This window comes from Malus sylvestris, chromosome 5, assembly GCF_916048215.2.
Source record: "Malus sylvestris chromosome 5, drMalSylv7.2, whole genome shotgun sequence".
Taxonomy (NCBI): domain Eukaryota; kingdom Viridiplantae; phylum Streptophyta; class Magnoliopsida; order Rosales; family Rosaceae; genus Malus; species Malus sylvestris.
Genome location: NC_062264.1, coordinates 20506949 through 20534491, shown reverse-complemented (window position 1 = coordinate 20534491; position 27543 = coordinate 20506949). Strand labels below are relative to the sequence as shown.

The following is a 27543-nucleotide window of genomic DNA, read 5'->3' as shown; positions in this document are numbered from 1 at the left end:
ACCTTGTGGAAGCCGAGCGCATCAAGAGAGATTACGCTATATGGCTGCTCGACAATTATCGTTTATCCTATGTATTTTAATTGATTAGGTTGTTGAAAATAGTATTCAAAAGAAGAGAGCGGAAGAAGGTAGAAAATGAGTTGGAAAGTGAGAGGATTGATGCGTATATAGTATTACGTACACATAGCACAGGAAAAGGGTAAATATATACCAGAGATGACGACACCGCCACGAACCTTATCAATTTATACATCAAAGAACGTAGCACTTGGGCCAATCTAACCATTTATTTTGAGGACATCACATCAACAAAATAAACATTGACAAAGGGGTTTTTTCAAGTCAATTTTTGTTGGCATGTTGTTATTCATGTATGTGTTGATTTGATTAATGCAAGTGTTTTTGGCATTTTGCCCTTACAAAAAGCAATTGACAAAGAAAAAGAAGAAGGATAGTATGTATGCAATAACACTATGAGTCAAAGAAGTGAGACATGTGAATTGTATGGAGGTAAATAACAATTATGTGACTGTTTTTTGCTGAAAAATTGTGTAACTTTTTCGTATATTGTTCATTACGAAATAAGGAAGAAGAGGAAGAAAGTGTAATATATGATCTCAACTATTCAATTTTGTTCCAAGTAATAAAGTTGTTTAGATATTGGAGAAAATTAAAAATTCATTTTGAGGAGGTCTTTCTCATTCTCTAGCTGAAATTTGGATACCATTCCTCAAGATTGCTTTTGGCATTTTGTCCTGAAAAAAAAAAAGCAATTGGCAAAGAAAAATAAGAAGAATAGTATGTATGCAATAACATTATGAGTCAAAGAAGTGAGACATGTGAATTGTATGGAGGTAATCAACAATTATGTGACTGTTTTTTGCTGAAAAATTGTGTGACTTTTACATATATTGTTCATTACGAAATAAGGAAGAAGAGCAAGAAAGTGTAATATATGATCTCAACTATTCGATTTTGTTCCAACCAATAAAGTTGTTTAAGATATTGGAGAAAATTAAAAATTCATTTTGAGGAGGTCTTTCTCATTCTCTAGGTGAAATTCGGATACCATTTCTAAAGATTGCTTTTGGCATTTTGCCCTAAAAAAAAGCTATTGACAAGGAAAAAGAAGAAGAATAGTATGTAACTATGTATGCTATAACATTATGAGTTTAAGAAGTGAAGCATGTGAATTGTGTGGAGGTAAGCAACAGTTATGTGACTGTTTTTTGCTGAAAATTTGTGTGACTTTTTCATATATTGTTCATTACGAAATAAGGGAAGAAGAGGAAGAAAGTATAATATATAATCTCAACTATTCAATTTTGTTCCAAACAATAAAGTTGTTTAAGATATTGGAGACAATACAAAATTCATTTTGAGGAGGTCTTTCTCATTCTCTAGGTGAAATTCGGATACCATTTCTCAAGATTACTAGCGCCACAAAGTGGCCATATAAAGCCACCCTCTTGAACCTTGAGTTATTTTTAGATTTTTCCCATTTGCATGTTAAAATTCACTTAAGCTATCAAATACCAATTTCACATCTTCCATTTGCATGTTCCTAACCTTAAACAATCCAGCGTGTCAAAACTAAAACATAATTTTGTTAGCTGCTATTTGATGGAGAGTAATTTCTTTTGGTTCCTTGGCCAACGAAAACACATCTCCTAGCGTTTTGCATTAAAAGCAAAAAAATTACATAAGGTTACATTTTCATTAATCAACAAAATCGATCTAGAGAACACCAACAATGAGTTATCACTACCAGCACCAACCTCCTCCTCCTCCTTCTCATCAACAACAACCACCTCCGATGATGAACCTCCTCACAAGCAATCTCCCAGCGGTGTTCCTGCTCCTCCTCCTCTTCAAGGTTCAATAGGTTTTCCCTTATTATGTGTTTGGTTCTCCACTTCCTAATATCTATAAAAGAAAATAAATATTCCCTTGTTTTTTTAGCCTAATAGCCTAATAATATTTCTTCAATTTTCATGCATTCGTTGGACATATAACCTTGAAATTTATATATTTTTAATTTTTTTTCAATAAAGGGTTCATTAATTTTGATTTGGCTTTTGAAAATAATAGAATAGGCTATTCACTTTCGCCCCCTAATATTTCAAGCCCAAACATTGCCGCCTCGCTTCTTAACCTTCGACCATGGATAGTGGCAGAGCCAAGATTTCGACTTAGGAGGGGTCTCCCACAAATGTTAGGAAAAAAAAATTAAACGGATAGTATTTGCAAAACTATTAACCAAAACATCATAGTATATAAATTGACAAAACTACTTTCATTGTTCTTTGGACTCTTTGGAGACGACGACTCTAATATCTCAGGTTGTAATTTTATTTTGAAATACCTTTCCATAACTGAAAACTGAAAAATGTAAATTGACTAACTTTAAATTATAAGAAATATGAACATATATGGTAAATTTTACAAACTAAAACAAATTAGGCAATTAATTAAAAGAAATTGCAAGACGTCAATTTAGTAAGAAAATAACAGTAATTTAGAAACAAAAATTGCAAGAGGGATTGAGAGTAAAATGCATACTTTGGGTTGTAAGTCAACTAACTAAACTTCAATTTCTTTTTCTTTGTTGGAATAATGGAAGTAATCTTCTAGTCTACAAAACAAATATTATTTGTTGAATTAATTTATATATAGAGATGACAATCTATATAAAATTGACAAATTGCAAAGAATTAAAGATGAGAACCTGTGGAGATTTGGAGTTCATGCTCCTCCATAGTTGCTGCTCTGGTGAGACAATGTGAGAGAACAGAAAACGAGAGTTATATGATGGGACAAGTGAAATCATTTTATTTTTTTTTTTTTTTGGAAAAAAATATTTATTTTAGGGTAAAAGACTGTTTACTACCCTCATGTTTCGTGGTTTTCAACATTTAGTACATCAAGTTTTTTTCGTCTCAGAGTCATACCTAAAGTGTAAATTTTGGGATAGTCTCATACATCCGTTAGTCAAACTGTTAAATGTGCCATTAATTGTGACGTGGTGCCCATGTGGACAATGACTGGGCGCCACGTGTCAGCCACATTTTTTTTTTTCTTTCTTTCTTCTTTCTTCTTTCTTCTCTTATTCTTCCTCTGACTGCAACTTTTTTTTTTCTTCTTCCTTCTCCTTCTTCCTTCCTCCTTCTTCCTTCCCCTTCTTCTCCTTCTTCCTTCTTCTTCCTTCTCCCTTCTCCTTCTCCTTCTTCTTCCTCCGAATCTGGGGAAGTTTCTTTTTTTTTTCCTTCTTCCTCCTCCTTCCTCCTTCCTTCTTCCTTCTCCTTCTTCCTTCCTCTTCTTCTTCTTCTTCCTCCAAATCTGCCCAGATTCGGTTTTTTTTTTTCTTCTTCCTTCTTCTTCTCCTTCTTCCTTCCCCCTTCCTCCTTCTTCCTTCTTCCTTCCCCTTCTTCTCCTTCTTCCTTCTTCTGCCTCCGAATCTGGGGAAGATGAAGGTTTTTTTTTTTTTTTTTGAGGAAGATGAAGAAGAAGGAAGAAGGAAGAAGGAGAAAAAGGGAAAGGAAGAAGGAGGAAGAAGGAGAAAGAAGATAAAAAAAAGTTGCAGTCAGAGGAAGAAGAAGAAGAAAAAAGAAAAAAGAAGAAGAAAAAAAAGCCGAATCTGGGCAGATTCGGAGGAAGAAGAAGAAGAAGAAGAAGAAGAAAAAGAAGAAGGAAGAAGGAAGAAGGAGGAAGGAGAAAGAAGAAGGAGAAAAAAAAAACTTCCCCAGATTTAGAGGAAGAAGAAGAAGAAGAAGAAGAAGAAGGAAGAAGAAGAAGAAAAAAAAAAACCGAATCTGGGCAGATTCGGAGGAAGAAGAAGGAAGAAGGAAGAAGGAAGGAGAAGGAAGAAGGAAGAAGGAGGAATAAGAAAAAAAAAAAAAAAACTTCCCCAGATTCGAAGGAACAAGAAGGAGAAGGAGAAGGGAGAAGGGAGAATGAAGAAAAAGGAAGAAGGAGAAGAAGGGGAAGGAAGAAGGAGGAAGGAAGAAAAAAAAAAGTTGCAGTCGGAGGAAGAAGAAGAAGAAGAAGAAAGAAGGAAAAAAAAAACGTGGCTGACACGTGGCGCCCAGTTATTGTCCACATGACCGCCACGTCACAATTAACAGCAGATTTAACAGTTTGACTAAAGGATGTATGAGACTGTCCCAAAATTTACACTTTAGGTATGACTCTGAGACGAAAAAAACTTGATGTACTAAATGTTGAAAACCATGAAACATGAGGGTAGTAAACAGTCTTTTACCCTTTATTTCATTATTGAGAAACGGAATGAAGAGATTGTGTAAAAGTTTATATCAATTAATTATTTTAATATTGAAAAGGGGGCCAATTTGATTGGAAAGTGCACTGGAAATGGTATAAGCCACTATGCTACTAATAGGATATAGGTTTGAATTACAAAAGTTGGACTGGGAAGAGGGCCGGACGGTTTTTTTTTTTTTTTTATTTTAAACAAAGGTAGGGTAGGCCTAGGACTACTATGGTCCTTTGGTCCCTCCGCCTCTAACCATGGACATTTGGCTAGAAGGTTTTGAAGAAGCGAAACTCTTCCAACCACCCACTCACCAACGTTTATTGCATCTGGTTCCTGTATCCACGCCATTATGCCTCGACTGCCACAACTTGCCACATGTTAAATCGTTACGGTATCCTTTTGTCTTCGATCGTTTCATGCACTGCATGCTCTAGTCGGCCAAGCCATCGAAACGTCCTTCATTAATTGACGTGCCTAAAAAACTAAGACACATCATACCCATGTGTAGTGGGACGCCGTGAAAACGGCTTAGACGCTTTATATTTTGATGATTACGGGGATTTATTTGGGATTTTCTCAATTCTCCAAAATAAAACCCTAAATCCTCCCATTGTCTTGCCTATAAAACCTCAGAAAAAAACTTTTCCTCACGCTTTCCATATTTCACCTAGAAGCTCTGCACATTTGCATCTAGGCCTTCGAATTTCCAGAAAACTCAACTTGCTTTTCTATTTTTCTAGCAATCTCTAAATGGCTTCATCAAATAACTCCCAACAAACTTTTATGAGCTCCAGAAAACCAAAGAATCCATAGGTCGCCAAACCATCAAGTTCTTCAAATTCCCAAATAAAGAATCAGCAACCTATTAATTCCTTGACCCACTTTACAAAGACGCCATCCCAAACTCCATTATTACGCTGATGAAGGCAAAACTCCTGAGAACTACTATTCTAAGGTGGTAACTGGGCTAAGTGGGAAGATACTAAGCCCTAGGTTACTTGGCCTTGGGCCCCAATTGCCTGAGCCATATAGGTTTGACCAAATGGAACACCACTTCGGTAATGACTAGAAGAGCCTAGCCTCTTCGGCGCTATCAAGATCTCGACCATCAAGATTAACATGGACCAAGAGCTTTTGATGGCGGCTCTTAACTTTTGGAGCCTAGCCACCAACATAATGATCCTTCCTCTCGGTCCCATTATCTTCACAATCCTATACATCATTGCTATCATTAGCACCCCCCTATCCGTTGATGCCACCCTGCCCTCCTTCCAATACAATATGGAATTGAAGACCGCATTTAAAAAATGAGCCATCGAATTCCTAAAAAACATGAGGTTTTCTTGTTCTACTAGTACAACAAGTTTATCTTATGTTCGAAGTCTAACAAGTGCATGATCGAAAATATGTAGCACTGGAAATCTGTCAGGTATTGGCCCTCAGCCCTGCCATTCTCGCTAACTTCTTCCACTGCCTATTCGACATCACACTGGAGGGATGAAGCCTCACCAGCATGGCCCTCTCTAAGTCTTTCAATTGTGGCTACAAACCTACTTCACATCGTTAAGACCTGGTTGCCCATCCTTCAAAAGGGACGAAGCGATGGGCTTTCAGCTGACGCCACTTCTGGTTCTAGATCATTCGGCAGAATACATCTACTGGTACAACACTAAAGAAGAACTTCATGTACGCTGCTAAAGACCTTATCCCAACTCCCTAAGACTTCTAACCTCTGAATGGGATGACAAGGTGGACGTCGTGATCCGGCCGAATTAAGGCCCATTCCTATTGATCCGCGACTTGCCATTTGGTTATGAGTTAATGGGGTATCATCAAGGCTGCCCCATTCTTCTTGTGTCGTCTCACTCCCAATTGGCCCGAACATGGGAGGAACCATAATCGAATAAGGATTGCGAGAAGGCGCATGACAAGCACACCAACAGGTGCACGTAGTTCAGACTTCGGCTATGCTCCCCTGAGGTGGGGTGTCGTCCCACTCTTTCCAGAGACGCCCTCTTCGCATTGGTGTTAACTACACCTTGACCAAGGTCTTTGAAGAGCGACCAAAGAAATCCGCCACACTGAAGCCAAAAGAAGTTATACCATAAACCACCCTTCATATGTTTTCCTTAATTATTTTAATACTTAGTCAATTCTAACACTTACTTCACCGTAGCCGGCTGAACTTTGAAGGGCTTTGAAGTAATGGTCATGGTAGCTACCAAGAAGAATGCTACTCTTCTGCCAAAGAAACTTTCCAAAACTTCAGTCGTTGTCCCTACGTCGGCCCCTTCTTCGGCCAATACCCTCTAGTTTTTTAGTCTCACAATATATAAGACAAGTAAATGATGAAATTGGGATTCCACCATAAAACCAATTGGCAATATGGGGAGTAGCCCAAGACCATATAAGCACATAGCAAACCTTGTCCCTCACCGATGTGGGACAACTTTCAACGCGCCCCTGCACGTGTGGCGGATTTTCAAGCATACATGTGGACAACAACTGAGTGACGTGGAGCGCGTGTGGCCGTTTGGCTTCACACGAGGACAACCCGCTCTGATACCATGATGAAATTGGGATTCCACCATAAAACCAATTAGCAATATGGAGAGTAGCCCAAGACCATATAAGCACATAGCAAACTTTTTCTCTCACCGATATGGAACAACTCTCAACAGTAAACATAGCAAATCCCTAAGTCATTATGCTCTTCGCAATCTACCTCGCAATATAAGCACTAGATTATTCAAGTTTGGTTGGTTGGATCTGTTTTCCAACCTAAAGCGTGAATATTAGAAAACAAAAGCTGCATCTTTTAATAGAAGGCTGCCTGAACATCATCACTAAGAGCAATTCCACCCCAGTGGATATTGCCCAGCACCTAGTCCAAAAAACTGCCCAGCCCCTTGTCAATTTGCTCCAGCCCGCAAAAGAGCCTGGCACACAGCCCAAGCTGGGCAACAGGCCAGCCCATTTCGGACAGACCCAGAAGCCGGCCTGTTTAGCAGGCGCGTGCAGCACAAGCGCGCTTGTGCGCGAGTAGCAGACCGGGTTGCAGGCGGGGGGGCCCGCTTGTCAACCCACTTGTGTTAACCCGGAATAGGGCTACGTGGCCCTCCTCAGTGCCGTTGGATTTCCAACGGCTATTTTTTGTAGACCGTTGGATTTCCAACGGTAAAAAAAATTTAAATTTGACTTTTAAAATGGACCGTCTGATCATAGATCAACGGTCCACGTTTTTTTCACAAAAAGTAAATAAATAAATAAAAAAAACAGCCCAACGGTCATAAATATGACCGCTGGCCACGTGGCACGTCCCTAGCTCTTGGATTTGAATATTTTTCAAATCCAACAGTCCAGATTAATTAACTATATTAAAATTCATTAAAAATTATTAAAAAATACAGAAAAATTATTAAAAAATACAGAAAATTTTAAAAAAAATACATAAAATTTTGAAAAATGTTAATTTTTTTCCTATAAATACCTAACCCTCATCTTCTACCTTTACACCACATTTCAATATTTTCTACACTTTCTATACTATCTACATTTCAATATTTTCTACACTTTAAGAGAAAAAAATGTCTTCGTGGAAGCTTATTGAAGATGTTATGTTGTGTGAATGTTGGGTTCACACTACTCATGACCCGATTACGGGTAATGAGATGGATAAGCGAGAAATGTGGAGTAAAATTACGAAAGCGTTTTGCGATGTACATGGAGAAAACGCCAGAACTAGTCAAGGTCTTCAAGGTCGTTGGAAAAAACTCAACGCATCATTTACTTGTTGGAAAAACGCCATCTCTCATGCTTCCGGTAACCTCCGTAGTGGGACAAGTTTAGCGGATCAGGTAACAATATTTTTATTTATTTATATGCATTCCACCCACATCAATATTTTGATTTATTTAATTTCGTATGTAATTTTTATGTTATTTCTTATGTAATTTTTATATGCATTCCACCCGCATCAAAATTTTAATTTCTTATGTAATTTTTATTTAATTTCTTATGTCATTTTTATGTAATTTATATGCATCCACCCATATCAATATTTTGAATTTATTTATTTGTGTTACACCCGCATTTTTTAACACTATGTTATCCCACTTTTTTATAGACACTACAAGCTCAAGCATTCTACAATTCAAAGAACGGGAACAAATCATTCACTAAATGGGAATGTTGGCAAATTGTCAAAGATTGCCCTAAATACAAAATTGTGGCAACTGGTCCAGAAGTTGTCATGCACGGTATGGGTCTACATAGTTCTCCAGAACCAGACATGGCCGAACAAGAAGCCGACACATTTCAAGACACGGAAGGGATGCCTGAACAAGTGCCTGAGACCCAACCGACTCGTCAGTCCCTAAGGCCTCTAGGTAAAAAGGCGTCAAAGAAAAAAGGTAGTTCTTCCAAAAATGACTACACTAAATATATGGAGGAACTTGCTCGCCAAGGTGAACTAAACTTGGCACGAGAAAAGGCTAGAGATGAGGAAAAAGTTGCTGCTATGGCAGCAATATTAGCAGCTACTGAGGCCCGTGATGCGGCGGCTGAAAGACAAAGAGAAGTAGTTAATCGAGAGAACGAGCTGGTTAGAGAAGCACTTCATCGAGAAAATGAATTGCTTCGAGAAGAAAGGATGGCTCAAGCAGATCGTGACACTATGAGCAAGTCTTTAGTAGGACTGTCTCTGAATTCTAAATATTTTTGGACATCGGAAAAAAGAGATGTCATGCGAAGGAGGCGTGCAAGAGATGTGGAAACAAGTCAAGGGGGTTCTAGCAACTTTTGTGACAACCAAGATCCTCGCACCACATATCCTAACTCGAGAGACTTTGTATAATTTTTATGTATTTTTTATGTTTTTTCTTTCTTTTATCTTTTTAACTTTATTTAATTTCTTATGTAATTTCTTATGTTTTTTTCTTTTTTTAGGTTTGAACTTTATTTAATTTCTTATGTAATTTTTATGTTATTTCTTATTTATTTTTATTTAATTTATTATGCAATTTTAATGTAATTCTTTATTTATTTTTAAAACTTTATTTCTTTTGTACTTTATTTAAACACATGAAATAAGATTACATAAACTCACCAAATAAATTTAAAAACAAAACACACTACATAGAATTACATAAACTCACCAAATAAATAGAATTACATAAACTCACCAAATAAACTTAAAAACAAAACACACTACATAGAATTACATAAACTCACCAAATACATAGAATTACATAAACTCACTAAATAAACTTAAAAACAAAACACACCACATAGAATTACATAAACTTAAAAAAAATACAATTTATTCTTCAACCACAAGCCTCATTCTAATTATCTTCGCCTTCATGCAATCCCCACTGGTGCTCAATCAAGTCATTCTGGCGGGTTATGTGCCAGTATGGCTCTTGCACATTAGTGTACCGCTGAACGATTAATTCATTGTAACGTCCATCGCGTTCCAACGGCTCGTGTTGCACTGGATCTTCGGTCCTATCATGAGCACAATAGATACGTGTTCTTGAGTTGTTCATCGGATCCGGCTCATATTCATCGACGCCATCATAATCATACTCATCTTCAACAATCATGTTGTGGAGAATAATACACGTCATCATGATGGATCGAAGAGCCTCGACATCAAACATTCTAGCTGCAGCCCTGATAATCGCCCAACGAGCTTGCAGGATACCAAAACAACGCTCTACATCCTTCCTACACCCTTCTTGACATTTTGCAAAGTGTTTTTCCTTTTCAGTCTGTGGATGTGGCACTGTTTTGACAAATGTTGACCACCTTGGGTAAATGTCATCTGCAAGGTAGTATGATCCCTCGTATTGGGTACCATTAATGGTATATGTGCATCTCGGCGAGTTTCCTTGCAGCAGTTCATCGAACACTGGGATTGGGCAAGGACATTTAAGTCATTCTGAGCTCCTGGAACACCAAAAAAAGCATGCCAAATCCATGTATCAAATGAAGTCACTGCTTCCAAAATGATGCTTTTGGCTCCTTTTCTGTTGCCATATGCTCCTTGCCACGCACTTGGACAGTTTTTCCAAGTCCAGTGCATGCAGTCCATGCTTCCAATCATGCCAGGGAAGCCTCGCATCTCACCCTTTCTCAGAAGCCTTCGCATGTCCCTTGGCGTGGGTGTCCGGAGGTACTCATTGGTGTAGAGGGCTTCAATTGCAGAGCAAAACCGCATCAGGGACTCCAAAACAGTTGTTTTTCCCATCCTCGCGATCTCATCCACTTGATCTGCAGATGCTCCATATGCAAGCATTCGCAAGGATGCCGTAATTTTTTGCTCGGGAATAAGACCTAGAACATGAAAAGCATCCTCTTTTTGCACAAAGTATGAATCATGGTTGCAAATATCACTCATGATTTTGCTGAACAAATTTCGTTGCATTCTAAAACGCCGTCTAAAAATATGATCAGGGAATATGCTATTGGGAATAAAATAATCTTCCAATAGATTTTTACCTCGTTTTTCCCTTTTTCTATCGAGGTTTGCAACACGTCTTGGTTTGGCTATCTGACCCACGGCTTCCATGACACGGCGGGAATGTGAGGCCTTCTGCCTTCTATGGTGATCATCCTCATCCTCCTCCATGAAGAAAGCCTCATCTCCACCTCCACTTCCACCTTCTTCGAGATTGGCCAATTCTGTCTGTTGTGCCAACAACCTTTGTTGTTACTCCTGCAACTATTTATACACCCTTCTTGAAGAAGACATTGTAATAAGAACTCAAGATTTGAAAACGATGAACAAGGATTCTAAGCTAAAAAGAAGGATTGAGCTTGGTGTGAGGATGGATGTAGGGATGTAGGGTTTATATGGACAAAAAAAGAAAGGATGAAGTTCTGGACAATGCCACATGGCGCTACGTGATTGGTTGAAAATCTTATCGAAATCTTGGCTAAATTATTGTAAACCGGAAGTGACACGTGGCGTGTCGGGGTTGGTCAAAAATATTATCGGAAATCTATCCACAAAATAGTACGTTCAGATAATGACACGTGGCATGACGTGATTGGTTGAAAATCTTATCGAAATCTTGGCTAAATTATTGTAAAACGGAAGTGACACGTGGCATGTCGGGATTGGTTGAAAATCTTAGCAAAAATCTATTCACAAAATAGTACGTTCAGATAATGACATGTGGCGTGACGAGATTGGTTAAAAATCCTATCCGAAATTAAAACTATTTTATTTTTTTTATTCTTTTGACAAAATTTAAAAATATTTTAAATGGGCTGGGTGCCAGCGCATTTTGTAGGGATGGAGATCGTTTGTGCCAGCGCATTTTTTTACTAGGTGCCAGCGCATTTTTTTAGGGGTGGAGATGCCTTGGCCTATTACTGTTCATTGGAGTCTGTTACTGTTCATTTGAGTGGATAAATGCGCTGGGTGCTGGCGCAAAGTCCTTAGGGGTGGAATTGCTCTAAGAAGGTAAAATTCCAATCCAATCTGTAAAACTACAAAGCCTCCCAACAATAAATTGAAAAAGCTAATTATTTTCTTCATATACTACTAGTAAAACGTATTTTTCTCGTCAAATTAGGTTACTTATGTTTGCGATCAACTCAAGCATATTCATCATTTGTGTCATATATTCATTTTCATGTCAAGAAATGGTCCCTTTAAAAGGAAAACTAACGAAAAGTCCAAAAAAACTTTAGTTTTAATGAAAAATGACAAATAAAGGTGTAGTGAATAGTACCAGGAAAATGTAAAAATGTGATTTTTCGTTAAAAGTAAACAGTATCGGGAGTGATTCGTTAAAACTCCCTTATTTAAACCTACTAACTTTATGCGAATTTTCTTGCACAAAGTAAAAGTCCTACTTCGACATCTTAGAAAACTAATTACAACTTATATTAAATTGTTCCTTCTAATTTTATCAAACCCTTTTGCATACCACATCTATTAATTAAGTGGAGACAATATTGATTGTCAAAAGAATATGTGACGATTTCAATGTCATTTAGTGTTAATCATATCATTCTGGGATTATATTGGGTGACGATAAAATCATCACTTATAAGTTTGATATGAGACTAAAAACATTGGTCACTGACTTTTTTATTTTGTGATGCTTATTCCGTCACTTGCAAACAGAATATGTGACGAAATTAGCGCCACATAAAAGAAAAATATGTGGCGACTCTAACATTCGTCACATAAACTATCGGTGACGCTGTATAGGTGACGATAATTGTGACGCTGGAATTTCATCACATATAGTTAAATGTGACGAATTTTCATATTTATGTGACGAATGTTTGTCGCCACAAAAATCCTGTTTTCTTGTAGTGTGGGTTTAGTGGTGGACCTTGCTTGCTAAAGCCAAGTGCAGGTTTCGCATAGCAGTATAACCTTGAAATCCGAGTGTTTTATTCCCCCGTGAGTATTGAAAAAGAATGCAGAACTTGTCGAACCAGAAACAAAAAACAATACCGAATGAGATGTAACTTTTAGAAGAAAAATGCAACAATTAAAAACACTAAGGCATCGAGGTTCTGCCTACATGCAACTATGCAATTCCACCATTTCGATTCAATTTATAACTCAAATGAGATACAAACAAGAGAGTCTCAATCCAAAGATATGGCAATTAAGTTTTCCCAATATAAAAGCGTTTGATGATTAACTCTCCAATGTAGATGTTCAAAACACATAAAGCTCTTTCAATTCCTTATAGAAATAATCCCAAAAATAATTTGTACTACAACGACAAAATATCAAGAAACTACTCCGTCGAAATCATACCAATCTGCCAATTTATTCAATTGACTAATAGCATGAATATTGAAACAAAACCATGATTGAACCTATGAATCATAACTAACATTCATCAATCCGAAAATAGAATAAATAAGAAATTTCCTTGAACATCCACTAGGTAAAATTAACATTGAAAATCTGAAATAGAATTGAAATATTAAAACTACATAGTCATAGTATAGGTTTCTCCCCTAACCTTAGCTAAGGAGATTAGTTCTCCATAAACGAAAAGTACAGAATTCTAAGAATTGAAAACAAATAGAAGGCAGAGAGGATAGAGCTTCCAAATGGAACCAAGTATTCGCCCTTGTACGGAAATTGTCTTAGAACCCCAAGAGAGATACCAGGACACGGAGACCCGAATCCATTTCTTTTAATCGCACATGAATTCCCGCTGAAGGCAAATATCATAGAATCAAAAATCGTTGGCTCCCTATCTCCTCCGCGTGCTCTAATTTCTCACCCTACAATGTTACCGGCTAGATTTTACGCTGTAAGGCTAGGGGCACTTTTCAAATGACTTGAAGCACTTTTGATGAATATGTTTTTTAAACCAATTCTTAGTAAAAATCTAGTGAATGTTGAAAAAACACTTTAAATACTTTTGGAACCCAAAATCAATTTTACCAAAAACGTTTTCAGTCATTTTAAAGGACTTGTAAACGAGCCATGAATTCCCTCTTCTCTATTTGCTTGGCATGTAAATTGCAATAGTTATCTAATTTGGGTATTTTGTTTCGGGAAAATTACATAGTAGCCCTTCAAGTTTGAAGTCTATTACAACCCCATACAATATCTTTAAAACATTTCACTTTCATACCTCACATACTATTTTATTTCAAAATAATACTTCCGTTACATTTTTCATCCATTGATCCGTTAAGTGCTAACGTGGTTGCTACATTTGTGCCACGTGGTTGCTACATTTGTGCCACGTGGCTGCCAAATGTGTGCCACGTACATGGCAAAAAAAAATTATTTTTTAAAAAAAAGACCTGAATCTTCTAAATAAATAAATATTAAAAAAAAAACCAAAAACAAAAGCTGAAAAACACCTCCCCGCAACCCCAACTTCGTCTTCCCTCCCTCCCTCCCCCACCCAACTTGCAACCCAAAAGAAGAAGAAAAAATAAACCCATTTTCATCTTCCCCGACCCCCCTTCCTTGTAACCCACCCCTTTCTTCCCCCTCCCGTCTTCCCCAAACCCACCTCACCCATCCTCCACGTCCTCCTCTGCACCCACCCGCGCACCTACCCTCCGCACCCACCCTCTTCCCTCCTCTACACACTCCACTCCTTAAATCCACACTCATTGGGGAAGACAGGATCTGGGTTGCAGGGAAAGGGAGATGAGATTTTTTTTGTTTTTTTTTTTTCTTTTCAAGGTTGCAGGTAGTGGATGCGAAGGAGGAGGTGGAGGATGGATGCATGGTGGGTTTGGGGAAGACGGAAGGGAGAAGAAATGGGTGGGTTGCAGGGAAGGGGGGGTTGGGGAAGATGAAGATGGGTTTTTTTTTTCTTTTTTTCTTTCTATGTTGCAGGTTGGGCTCGGGTAGGGGGAGATGGGAAGATGGGTGCGCGGAGGAGGTGGAGGATGGGTGCGGATGAGGATGTGGAGGATGGGTGGGAGTGGTTTTGGATTTGGGTTGTTGGGAGGGACAACAGATGGGGAAGATGGTGAAGGGGATGGGGTTTCGGCGGGCGGTCGGGGGGAAGGGTGGGGTGATGGGATCTAGGTTTTCTAAGTTTTTTTTTTTTTTTTGGTTGAAGATTTAGGTTTTTTTTTTAAAAAAAAATATTTGTTTTGCCACGTGGCACACATTTGGCAGCCACGTTAGCGCTTAAATGTAACGGATGTATTATTTTGAAATAAAATAGTACGTGAGATATGAAAGTAAAATGTTTTAAAGATGTTATATGAGGTTGTAATAGACCTCAAACATGAAGGGCTACTATGTAATTTACCCTTTTGTTTCATAGCCAAGGCCTAAAATATCAATGATATCGGAAATACCGGTAGTCCAAAAACAAGGAAATTTAAATGGAAATATCGGGATATTATCGATATCGATAAAAATTGAATAAAAACCACAGAAATTGTAAGAAAAACTTGGAAATTTTTATTGAAACTTTGCATGATGTTTATTTAGTCAATTATCTATTAATTTATCACAAAAAATTGGAAGGAAATGCATTGCATGATGGATTTAACTTATTTAAGTTGATTATATAGCAAGCTGACAAACATTGTGAGTGTAGAAAATATGTAGTAATTAATGAAAGAAGTTTAAACACACCATAATCATTTATATATAATGAATTAGTACAATATTTTTTACTTTATACATTGCATAGTAAGATACATGAGTGACTTAGTACCACATAGAGTTCATATCAAGATCTAAAATATCGATGATATCGGAAATATCGGTAGTCTAAAAACACGAAAATTTTGATGAAAATATCGGAATAATATCGATATTTTAGACCTAACCCAAATTAAATATCCTCTTACTTTTTACCGAGATTGCACCGCCACTTTCCCAACGTTTACTTATTTATCTTCATCATTCAACTCTTATGCTCCTGCACATGCAAAAATAATACCAATATTTAGAGAGAAGTTATACAAATCAATCTTTTATACCTATTAAATTAATTGTAAGCATTAAAGCGCAAAATCGATTAATTATTAAACAAAAGCACTTTATGTGTACAATGAATGCGAATTAAAATGCACTTTTAATCAATTATCAAACCTCGGTATGTAATATTTGGCTTTTGTTCTTTTGCTCTCTTGAATTAACATAAGAGAGAAGCTTGGCTCCTTAAGATTGAGGAGTCCTCCTCAAGACATCTCGTGGCCAATTCACAAAACTTCATGTTTATGATTGAAACCATTCATATTATAAATCATTCTACAAAAAGTTCATTAAACTAAAGTCATTTAGTCACTCAACTATAATAAATAATGGATGTCAGTTCGTAATAGGTTTATTAACACCGATCATTTATTTTAGGGAGTTTTAACAAAACACTATCGGTACTGTTCATCTTTAACAAAAAACCACATTTATACATTTCCCTGGTACTATTCATTATACCTTTAAAATAGCTTTTCATTAAAAATGAAGTTTTTTTGGACTTTTCGTTAGTTTTCCTTTTATTTTATATATTACGATAATTAAACAATCTCATTTTTTTTCTCTAAACTTTTACATAAATAATATTTAAATGATGATTTATATTACGAACCATTTTAATCATAAACATGAAGTTTTGTGAATTGGCTACGAAGATCTTGAGAAGGAGTTCCTCCTCAAGAACAAGTCTTTTCCTTGATAGAAAAGGTAATGTCACAGGGGTTCTCAGTTATGCTTCAGAGTTCTAGAATGCTGAATTTTTTTAACACTTCAACCAAATAAAATTTTGCCGATTTGCTAAAAAAAATTAAAATTAAAATTTGAATGCAGGCGGGCACAAAACAAACAAACCTCCCTTTCTCTCCTTGCCCCAAGTAAAACCACCCTCCTGATTTACTGCCTTCCAAATTTATTTATTCGGAGGAAAAAATAAAATTGAAAACGAACACCCGTTCCCACATACAGCCTGTCCACACCTCTCTGTCTCTCTACATCCACATTAAATAACGTCTCTCAACTTATTCCTGAAGCGAAAGAGTAACAACAACCCAAAAACAAAAGAAAAAGGCGACTTCGAGATATTTTCTGGGTTTTTTTATTTCTTCCGACTTTTTAATTTGTTAGTTATTGCAATCCATCAAGAACACCGCCAACAATGAGCTACTACAACCAGCAGCAGCCCCCCGTTGGCGTTCCTCCACCTCAAGGTAAGCAGACTTTGCATGTTTGGTTTTTTTCTTGATTTTGTTTAGATCTGTAAAAAAAATGTCCTGATAGTTTGATTATTTTTTCAATTCTGTGACATGGGTTTTGTTCTGATTTGGTATTTCTGCCACTTTTGTTTGTGTAAATTGTAATTGGAATAGGTTATCCACCGGAAGGATATCCCAAAGACGCTTATCCGCCGCCGGGATATCCACCGCAGGGATACCCTCCACCTCAGGGGTACCCCCAAGGGTACCCTCCTCCCTACGCCCCTCAGTACGCCCAGCCTCCCCCTCAACAACAGAACAACAGCAGTGGCCTCATGGAGGGCTGGTATGTAATTTCCTTCCCTTTCTTGACCTCCTTTTTACTTTCTGTACTTCGCTTTGTAAAATTTGTGAATCTGAGTTTTGAGTCTTGACTCAGATCTGGCTTGGTCTTGTTGAGTTTTGCACCGAGTCAACTCGGTCCCTGGTTTGTTGTCCTTTAGTCAAACACATCTTACAACTCTTTTCTGAAAGAGGAAATTGGTTCGATGGTCCTGAAATTATGACTCAAATTGTAGCACTAGTCCCTGAATTAGGAATTCATTAGAATCTGTCCTTGACTTTGCCAAACTATCGAGCTTTGCTTCTTTATAACTCGTTAGATTTTCTGTCAGTACGCTCAAGTAGGAAGATATCGGATCCAAAATGGTGTTAATGTGGATGCTGGGATAAAATGTTTTTTTTGAGAAGGATGCTGGGATAAAATATTAAGAAGAAAAAATAATCTAGCTTATTTATTATTTATTAAAATAAAACTAAACAAAGAAGAAAAAAGGCTAAATTGTAGCAAAGCTTCATGATCGATATCACGAGCTTAGTTTTTCTTCTTGTTCTCTACTAATAGTTTCTAATAGTTTCTCCTGCTCTCGAATTATGTTATTCGTCGCACTAGTAGTATTTTTGTTAATTCCGTCACTTGAGGGATAAAATAGGAATTCCGTAACAATCAGAAATTGAATATTTTTAATAGAAATACTTGACTCAAGGATTTAGGAGAAACTCCTTAAAAATATCTCTGTGTCCTATTCACAAATTTCGTGCGATTTGAACTTCTTAAGTTTTAACTAAATTATCTTGGTTTTAGTTAATTAAATCCAACTTCTCCTCCCCCAACCCATCTTTCTCCTTGAAACTTGTGTTCACAATTCCTTTTCAAGCATCTCTGAGTAAAGATCTGTTGCAACTTGGAACTCTCCCTCTTTTAGCAATCCACTAATTAGTGGAGTTTATGCTTTCAAATCACGTAGGTTGTGGTTGGGGATCGGTTCTCGGTGGGTTGTGATTGTTTTTTTATAGAGATAATAAGACAAAAATGAATAGTAATATAAAATATTGACGTGATTTAACCGTGACCACACAATCAGGAAGACATGGGAGGACACGGGAACAAGGAGGACCGAGAATCCTTGTCCCATAAGTACTCCAATTTCCACTTTCTAGAAAGATGGGTTCACATGAATGGTCCTAGTCTTGGGAAAAGGATCCTCCTCGGATCATTTTCTTAGGGATCTTGTGTGACCGTTCATCGTACATCGTGTAGTCATAAATTATTTTAAAATTTAAAATTAAATATAAATAGTACTTAACGAAAACTAACCGTACAATGTACGATGAACGGTCACGATCGCGGGATTCCTAAGATTCCTAGGAAAACGGATCCTCTTCCCTAGTCTTGGCCAGAGCCCATGGCTTTTGTTCCCAAGTTACCCTTTGTCATGGACAGGGACTTCCTTATCCTTCATGGCATTCCAAACTAATGCACGCGAGAAGGTTGAAATTCATAACATTGCGTTATTCGTCTAGAAGAATGCAGTCCATTAATTATTGTCACTTTTATCTATATATTACATAAGGGAATTGTTATTAGCATTTTAAAATTTTCATTCTACACTCCAAATTTTTTATATCAGGAAAGAAAAATACACTTGTGAGAAGTGTATAATGAGATTTTTGGAAAGCCAATAATAGTTCCTTTACATAAATCTCAGAATTTAAACTCATTCAACGATAATAATGGGATGATGATGTTTTTCGTTTGGAATGTCACAATAGCGTACTGTAGTTAAGTCCAGTATTCATGTCATCAGGGTCAAGGGTAATCCAGTCATTTAGGTAATGTTTGATGAGGGTCAAGGACAATCCAGTCATTTAGGTAATGTTTGATGATCTTGAGGTTGTACTTACGACAATAATCTTCTGGAGTACACCTATAGAATGTTGTCGTTTTTGGATAAGTACCATATTGTCTGATTTTTTTTAAGGAAAACTAATGAAAACGACTCGAAAACTTTGAGTTTTAACGATTAAGAACAAAATAAAGAGTAAAGTGAATTGTACCATGATTGATTTTTTAGTGTAAAAATATGGTTTTTCGTTAAAGTGAACAGTACCGAGAGTTTTTTTTAAAAATTCTCTTTTTTTTAAGGTGCAGGTGCATTCCCTAATTAGTTATCCGATTTTATGAATTTTGCAGTTTGGCTGCTCTGTGCTGTTGCTGTCTGCTAGATGCTTGCTTTTGAATGGAGTTTTGGATCAAAACTATGAAGTGAAAGTGAAAGTCCATTTGATTGGATTGTGAACAAAATTTGATTCCCTGATTTGGGCTGTCAAATTCTTCTATCTGTTACATTGTGTAGTTTTTGTTTTTTTCCTTTTCGGTTTTGAACAAAATTTTAATTCCTGATTTTCATAAATAATATGAACTTCTGCTTGAATTGTTAAATGTTACATTGGGTTATATCTTCCGTGTGCTTAGTATGTTTCTTGTTGTGATTGCTTCATGCATGTGCGGCTGATCCTAACATAATTCTCATCAACGATGGCAAAAAAAATTATTTTTGGGGTGTAGAGGTATTCGGTTTGAAGGTTAAAGTAGGAAGTTTAGGGAGATTTGGAAGTTCTGTACAGGAGTACGACATTGGACAACTATGGTTTTATGGCAGCTTTTAGGTTTTTGGCTTTGCTGGGTTTTATTGATGTGATGGGTTGGATTTTGCTTTTGGGATGAGAAAGAGGTGGGAGGAATATTTCCTCTGAGCTGGAGGAATGTTTCAAGTGATGCTTTGAAAAATGCTTTTATTTTGAGGAGGCTGTCATGGAATCTCACATCAAAAGCAAGGAAATGTGTGGAATTAAATAAAAAAGGGGAGTAAGGGTTTTTTTTTTTGGGGTAATGAGAGTGCATTTCTTTTAACAGCCCAAAAAGGCCCCAATACAAAATGTTCCCAACAGCAAAATAGAAAATACATCAGCAGCCCAAAATGTAAAAGAACGTAAACCCTAACATCAAGCCATGCACCCGCACAGCCGTGCCGGTCGCAGCCACGGGTGCCGAAGAAGACGTCACCACCATAGAAACAAGTTAAAAGACAAAGAAAAGAGCAGTCATGCGAAAATAAGGACATTGTCACGCACATATTCAATCGACCAAGTGAATACAACATGATCCTGAAATCCCAGCTCCGTCGAGCCACTAATCTGCAGCCCATCAATATGCGGCTGAGATGGCTGAGGACTGAGGAGGAGGGAGCAAGGTTAGAATAAAGTACAATCCAGAACATGGGAAAATGCTTTATATTCGAGTTATTTTGAGAATGAATTAGAAACATATGGATTATGATACCATATTTGCTCACCGTTCAAGCATCCATAGTGATCAGATAGTGCGTTTGTTTTCCCTCACTAGCTTTCACTATACTAGACTAGCTTTCATGAGACTAAGAGAGATTCGCCTAGACTAAACGCCTCTCTATACAGTCTTAGTGAGACAACCCTCAAAATTGAGCGGACTACTCAGACCATCTCTACCCTCCGCGCCTCCCCGCTTTGTGCCTCCGCAAGTTTTGGGCTTTCGTTCTTGCAATCTTCAATTCCCAATGCTTCAGTGATATCATGGATGCCCAATGCTTCAGTGATCATCATGGATGCCAAGCTCTTGTGACCGCCGTGGATGCCAAGCTTCAATTCCCATCTCGGCGAGTTTTGGGCATCTTCTTCTTCTTCTTCTTCTTCTTCTTCTTCTTCAACCTCTCCCATCATTTAGAGACATTGTTTTCACTTTTTGTTCTTCAACTTTTAATCTCTTTTACATTGGTTGTTTAGTGCTATGTCTTAAAAATTGGGAAATTCTAATGGAAAATACTCAAAATATATGGTTTTATGACAAAGAGAGTAAATTGGGACGGTATATGCTTTGCTGTTTGCTTAAGTGTTCTTCTTCTTCTTCTTCTTCTTCAACCTCTCCCATCATTTAGAGACATTGTTTTCACTTTTTGTTCTTCAACTTTTAATCTCTTTTACATTGGTTGTTTAGTGCTATGTCTTAAAAATTGGGAAATTCTAATGGAAAATACTCAAAATATATGGTTTTATGAAAAAGAGAGTAAATTGGGATGGTATATGCTTTGCTGTTTGCTTAAGTGTTCTTGCAAGGAAAGCACTTTTTGTTCTTCAACTTTTAATCTCTTTTACATTGGTTGTTTAGTGCTATGTCTTAAAAATTGGGAAATTCTAATGGAAAATACTCAAAATATATGGTTTTATGAAAAAGAGAGTAAATTGGGACGGTATATGCTTTGATGTTTGCTTAAGTGTTCTTCTTCTTCTTCTTCTTCTTCAACCTCTCCCATCATTTAGAGACATTGTTTTCACTTTTTGTTCTTCAACTTTTAATCTCTTTTACATTGGTTGTTGTTTAGTGCTATTTCTTAAAAATTGGGAAATTCTAATGGAAAATACTCAAAATATATGGTTTTATGAAAAAGAGAGTAAATTGGGACGGTATATGGTTTGCTGTTTGCTTAAGTGTTCTTGCAAGGAAAGTTGGTTGTATAATGTGCACTCGATTACAACAATGTTCTAGAGAACTCTACTTGTTGCACTTCAAAACCCAGGATATTGTTGAAACTCAGCTTTTTGATGGGAAAGGTTCAGAATTCAGGATTTTGACTATTTGGTATTTGACATAAGATCTGATTTTCGCTTTCCTTTTTATTTATAGAGTGCATTTTGAGTTTTATAGACAAGAAAGTAGAAGTTTTCATTATTAAAACTAAAAACTAAAAATTTAGTTCTAACTAGTTAGGTACTGCATCAAACGTTTCACAATTATACTACTACTTAGTCCATGCCAAGCTAATCTAACATGAACCACATGCTTTTACCCTATTTTATTCAATTTAGTTGAATGCCATCTAAAGTCAACCGAGCAAAACGGCTTGACACTAACTTAAGATGTTTGAGTATATCTTCATATTAATAATTGGAAATTTGTGATTAAGATTGTATTTGCTTCCATATTTGTACATTCCTTATAAATTATACTTGAATTTTTCAAAATGCTTTTCATACCTTGTGAAAAAATGAAATACAAAGATAATAACACAGGAGTGCTCAAACAATAATTAGTAACATAATTAATATGACATTAACTACTTTCTCTGGCATGCTCCACAATGTTTTTTGTAATCTAAACTGTTTATTTTTCCGTCATTACTAATCATAAGTCATCCTTGTAAGAGTTCACTCAAATCGAAAATGGTTTGTTACTTGATTTTTATTGTGAAAATTTCTTCTTTTTTTTTTTTATTAAAAACACTATGTTTCTATTTATCACGTCACAATTAGATAACTAAATGATTTTCTATTGCAATGAGTTTTTGCAAAAGCGTACTAGATCCATTGTGGATGTTCTTGCGAGAAAGGCTAGCTAGGTGTGTGGTGGACGGGCTGGGAGTTCCTATTGATGGAAGAGGGACTCTAAGTGATCATGAGCAATAGTTAAATAAGTCCCAAGTTCGAATCGCCCTTCTCTCCTTCATTGAAAAAGAAAAGAAAATATTGAAAATTTAGGATGCCCTGGTTTTCATCCTATCAATTTATTTCAGTTGAATGTCATTCAAACTAACCATGTTAATGACTTGACTCAAACCTAAGATGTTTGAGTTTATTCTTGTATCTTATAATTAAAATTTTATGGTTAAGATTCTATATTTACATTTCTTATTAATTCTATTAAGTTGAATGTCATTCAAATAAATCGTGTCAAATGACTTGACACTAACCTAAAATATTTGAGTTTATCCTTATATCTTATATATGGGCATTTATGATTAAGTACATATTCCTTATCAATTCGATTCAATTGAATGTCATTCAAATTAATCATGTGAAATGGATTGACACTAACCTAAGATGTTTGAGTTTATCCTTATATCTTATAATTGGAAATTTATTATTAAGATTTCAAATTTATACATTCCTTATAAAATACATCTGAGTGTTAGCAAAAACAGAAAGAAAAAAAATTATGGTTCCTCAAAATACTTTTCATACCTTGTGAAGAAATGAAAGATAATAATAATAAAAATAATAATTATCATAACGCATGGGGAATTGGCGAATTGCAGATAGTTTGTTCACTATAATGGCCAACTACATCTACGTATCAAACTCATCGTATATAAACAATTTTTGTATCTGTAAGTCGAACATATATATAAGAATCTTTCTTAACCACATGAAGACAATTATTAATTAGTAAACCAAATGCTAGTCGCTTAACATCTAGTTTTGTAATTTTATGTTTCTAGCATACAAGAAAAAGTTGAAGTTTTTATTTGAGACTAACTAGATCAGATTATTTGAAGGGACACTTTGGATGCGATCCCTAACTACTAATGTTCTTTGACTGAAACATTTGTGATTTTTAGTTTTTGATCGAAGTTCCTGATATTAATGTAATAATGTATTTTTATGTAGGTTATCATATTTTTAAATTAAAAATGAAGTTATTTATATTAATGAGATTTCAAATAACATGCATAATTATGGGATTTAAAATATTAAAGATGAATTATACTCTTCAATATATTGTGTACACACACACACACACGGGCACATTTATCAAAACTAACCAAAAATTTATTGTACCAAAACATGGGTACATTTTTCAAAAGCACAAAAAAAAGGATTTAGGCTTAATAACATTATTAAATTTCTTCTATTAAACTTGACCTTGACATGGATACATTCTCAAATCAACGAAATAGAATGTACCTATATAAGTTAAAAAAATGGATTAGAGAAAAGATTGAATGAATTTTTTTTATAAAAAAATGGTTACATTTTATATTAAAAAAGGGTACATGTATCCCAATTTTACGGTTTATATAATTTTAATAAGTAAAGCTATGAAAATGCCCTTCAAGGCAAATTGTTGACTTTTGTTGACTACCGTGTCGTGTCATGTAAGGTTCGTTTTCTTGGCGTATTCTTGTAGTACTCATCGCTATGGATGCGTGGGTGCAAACGGAATGCAATTTGAAGTTATAACGAATGAGATATTAACGTTTAAAGTTGAGGGTAAAATTGTAAATTAATAAATTCTAGAATGCTCTAGATTTTTGGACAAAAATCTGTTGGAGCCACATGTGTGGCCCATATTAAAGAAAAATGGTGATAGGCGGTGGAGATAGGAAATTAAGGAGAGAATGAGGGAGAGATGAAGGCAAATGGGGAGAAGAGAGAGAAGTGAGTGACGAATAGGGGGAGAGAAGAAAGGAGGGGAAAGGAGAAAGGGAGAAAGCAGCGGATCAGGAGCTCTCCCCTTTGACTCGTTTCGAAACCGTGACCTGGTTCCTTGACCCAAATTTCTACACAATTCCATCGCCATTTCCGTCAATTTTTCCGACGATTCAAAGGAACCACTAATAGGAGAATGACCCATCTTCATTTCCTTTTCATTTATGTCCAAGTTAGACGAGATTGGATCCATGTTTTATGAAGATCAACCCCGACGGCGCCGTGGGTTCTTTAGCGAATCGTTGTCGTTTCTGCAAGCTCTTCCGTCAACCATTACCATCTTTAGGTGTCTTTGGTGTCTAGGAACAAAGCCCAATCAACATTGTGGGCAGCGGAGCGACGAAAGGGACGAATTGAAGTTCACCCTTTTAGGGTTTCCGGAGGTTCGTGGCAAAATTTGGGCTTTTCCCGGCCAAATTGGCCTTAGTCACAGGTATGAAAGTTGTTTCACTCATTGAGATCTTTATTTCTATGAAGTTTGAGAATTTTTAAAAATAATTGAATTTTTCGACGAGTCGGGACGGCCGACCGCCACCAGTGGCGGCGCATGGCCAGTGGACCGCCAATGCTATTTTACGTTAAATCGATATATTGATCTCAAATTTGATATCCATATGATGTGATTTGATTATTATGAATCTAGTTTGATTAAGGTGCGTTACTTACTAAAAATATGAATTGACGATCCAATCGTTGGATCGTCACCAAACTTTAATATGTTGTAGTACATAATATTTGAGGATCATGGGAACTTACGGATCAGGAATCCGACGCACGGATCTTCCCAAATTGGATTTGTAAGTTCGTACAAAATAAGACGTTGACCGCCACTTGAATTTGCAATTGGCGGAGATCCAACCATTGGATCATAATGAAATTTTAGGATGATATTTTAAAAGCATAATGTGGATCCTTGGAAGTTATTGATCCGAAATCCGAGGAGCGAATCTTCCAGATCGAGTTACGTAAGACCTACCGACTTTGGTCTCAAATCATTCTAGAACGTCCTTAAGGATGTGTTTACGTAAGTTATATATATTTTATTGATAAGAATTCTGAGATGTGATTTGATAATTGTTCTAGGGGCCGATAGTTCGGGACGCCTCGATATTCGTGCTAGGGAGTTGTAGCGTGAACTCCAGGTGAGTGGGCTTTTGTTTTCTATATATATGTATATATGCTTTACGATTTCCAGAAACTGTTTTTAAATGAATTTATGAATTAAATGCCATGTCAAGGATCCATTATATCTTAGTATTTGCATTAGTATAGTTTTGCATAATATGGAATGATACTGCGGAGGCCTAGGTAAGCTTTAGGTGAGTACATTACGATGATAGTGGTTGCATTGTGTATGGTTATGCGTAAATGTATTTAGAACTCATTATCCTGCACCCCGGTGTTAGTGCTCCGCCCGAGGCAAAGGCTTAACCTTCACATGATCGTTCACTTCCCACACCGTATGCTCACCTTGGATCCAAGGCAGGTGCCAGCTTGTCGTATAGACCACATAAGGTGGTTTCAACTCGTAGGTGACTTGCGATACTTCGCACAACTTTCACGTGATCGTAGCACTTGAGCGTATTTATTTACAACCAGCCTGTTGTACATACCACATTAGATGGTTCCAACTCGTTTGCAGGAATTGGTTATGAGTTATAGATTCAGCCTTATAGGTCACGTTAGGTGACTCTGGCTGATATATTATTTTATATAGATTTACATCACCTGGCTTACATAGGCACATACTTTGGTTTTCATTGCTTTCGAGCCTGATTTCTTTATACGTATGTATTATTATTTTCTGGGAAATTATACGGGTATTACGGTGATGGGTTATTATTTTTGAAAAGAGAAATGGTTTCAAAAAACTTTGTTTTTGCCCACTCATGTTTTCTGTTTTTCGCCTATCCAGGTTTAGCTGATGAAAGTTCGTATTAACGAGGATTCTTGACAAATTTCAGTATAGGTGGCTATCTCTGAGGGTACAATCCTTACCCACACTACTGTACTTTACTTATACTCTGACATTGCGTGTGAAATGAGTTCATTCCCGCTCACAACACACTCTTGTCTTTAGACACTTTTAGGTTTAAATTTGTTCATATTTTCCACATCACTATACTTTATGGCTTCGTCACTTTTCAGGTGTCGGCCATCACAACTTGATTCGGAGTCTTAGTGAATATTCCGGGTTATGGTATGTCAGTACATTTTTAACAAATTGGTATATTTAAGAATGGATACGTATATTTTTAAAAAAATTTTATGGGTACAAACTTATTACAATTTAATTTTTTATATAGGAAATGTTTGAATTGAAAATTAATTAGGAGTTTAATAATATTTCAACATGTTTAAATGAGTCCCAAGTTTGGAACACCATCATCCGCTGAAAAAGAAAATAAAACTTGGAAACTATGGATGCCCTAATGTGTGGCAACAGATAAATAGCTCCGGACCCGCATGAGTGGCCTTTGTGTACATGTCAAAATAGAACGGAACTTGCTTGTCACTCTTGGCCAGCAAGGCCTGAAACTGATTTTTCGTGTCGATCCGCAAAAATCCCAGGTGGACGCGAGAGAGCAGCAACCAACGCCTTCACCTTCGCGCCCCGCCCGGCCGCCCCCCCCACCCCCCCCGGGCGGGCGCCGGACCCTCTGAACTGAATTCAAATCAAATCTCAGAGCCCCTGAATATCGAATAGAAATTAAACTTGGAATCGAATTCAAACCATAATTCGGTGAATTAGACGACTATTTCTGGTAATTGTCTGTGCCTTAATCCCCTTTCCCTTCGTGTAATTTCGATTCTTATTGTCTGGATTCGTGATTTGAACAAACTTGTGATATTTGATTGAGAAATTGAATTGTATGGGGTTTCCCTTTTGAATAAGTATTGGGAATTTAGGGTTCGTTTTGTTTGTGGGATATGAAATTTCACATTCTGCTGTTGAATTTTGTTGTGGATGCTTTTAGGTTTGA

General features: G+C 36.7%; 2 protein-coding genes across 2 annotated transcripts; one reads left to right on the top strand and one right to left on the bottom strand.

Moving 5' to 3' along the window:
• Positions 1-9727: 9727 nt before the first annotated feature.
• Positions 9728-13450, bottom strand: LOC126622629 (uncharacterized). Its single transcript, XM_050291395.1, has 4 exons — positions 13427-13450; positions 10778-10964; positions 10275-10633; positions 9728-9781 (listed from the first exon to the last, which is right to left on the bottom strand). The coding sequence occupies exons 1-4, from the start codon at positions 13448-13450 to the stop codon at positions 9728-9730; spliced, it is 624 nt and encodes a 207-aa protein (XP_050147352.1).
• Positions 13451-16723: 3273 nt separating this feature from the next.
• Positions 16724-19700, top strand: LOC126621795 (cysteine-rich and transmembrane domain-containing protein WIH2-like). The gene is made up of 3 exons (XM_050290380.1): positions 16724-16933; positions 17093-17264; positions 19452-19700. Exons 1-3 carry the CDS (start codon positions 16882-16884, stop codon positions 19495-19497), a joined length of 270 nt encoding a protein of 89 aa, XP_050146337.1. The 5' UTR covers positions 16724-16881; the 3' UTR covers positions 19498-19700.
• Positions 19701-27543: the final 7843 nt, after the last annotated feature.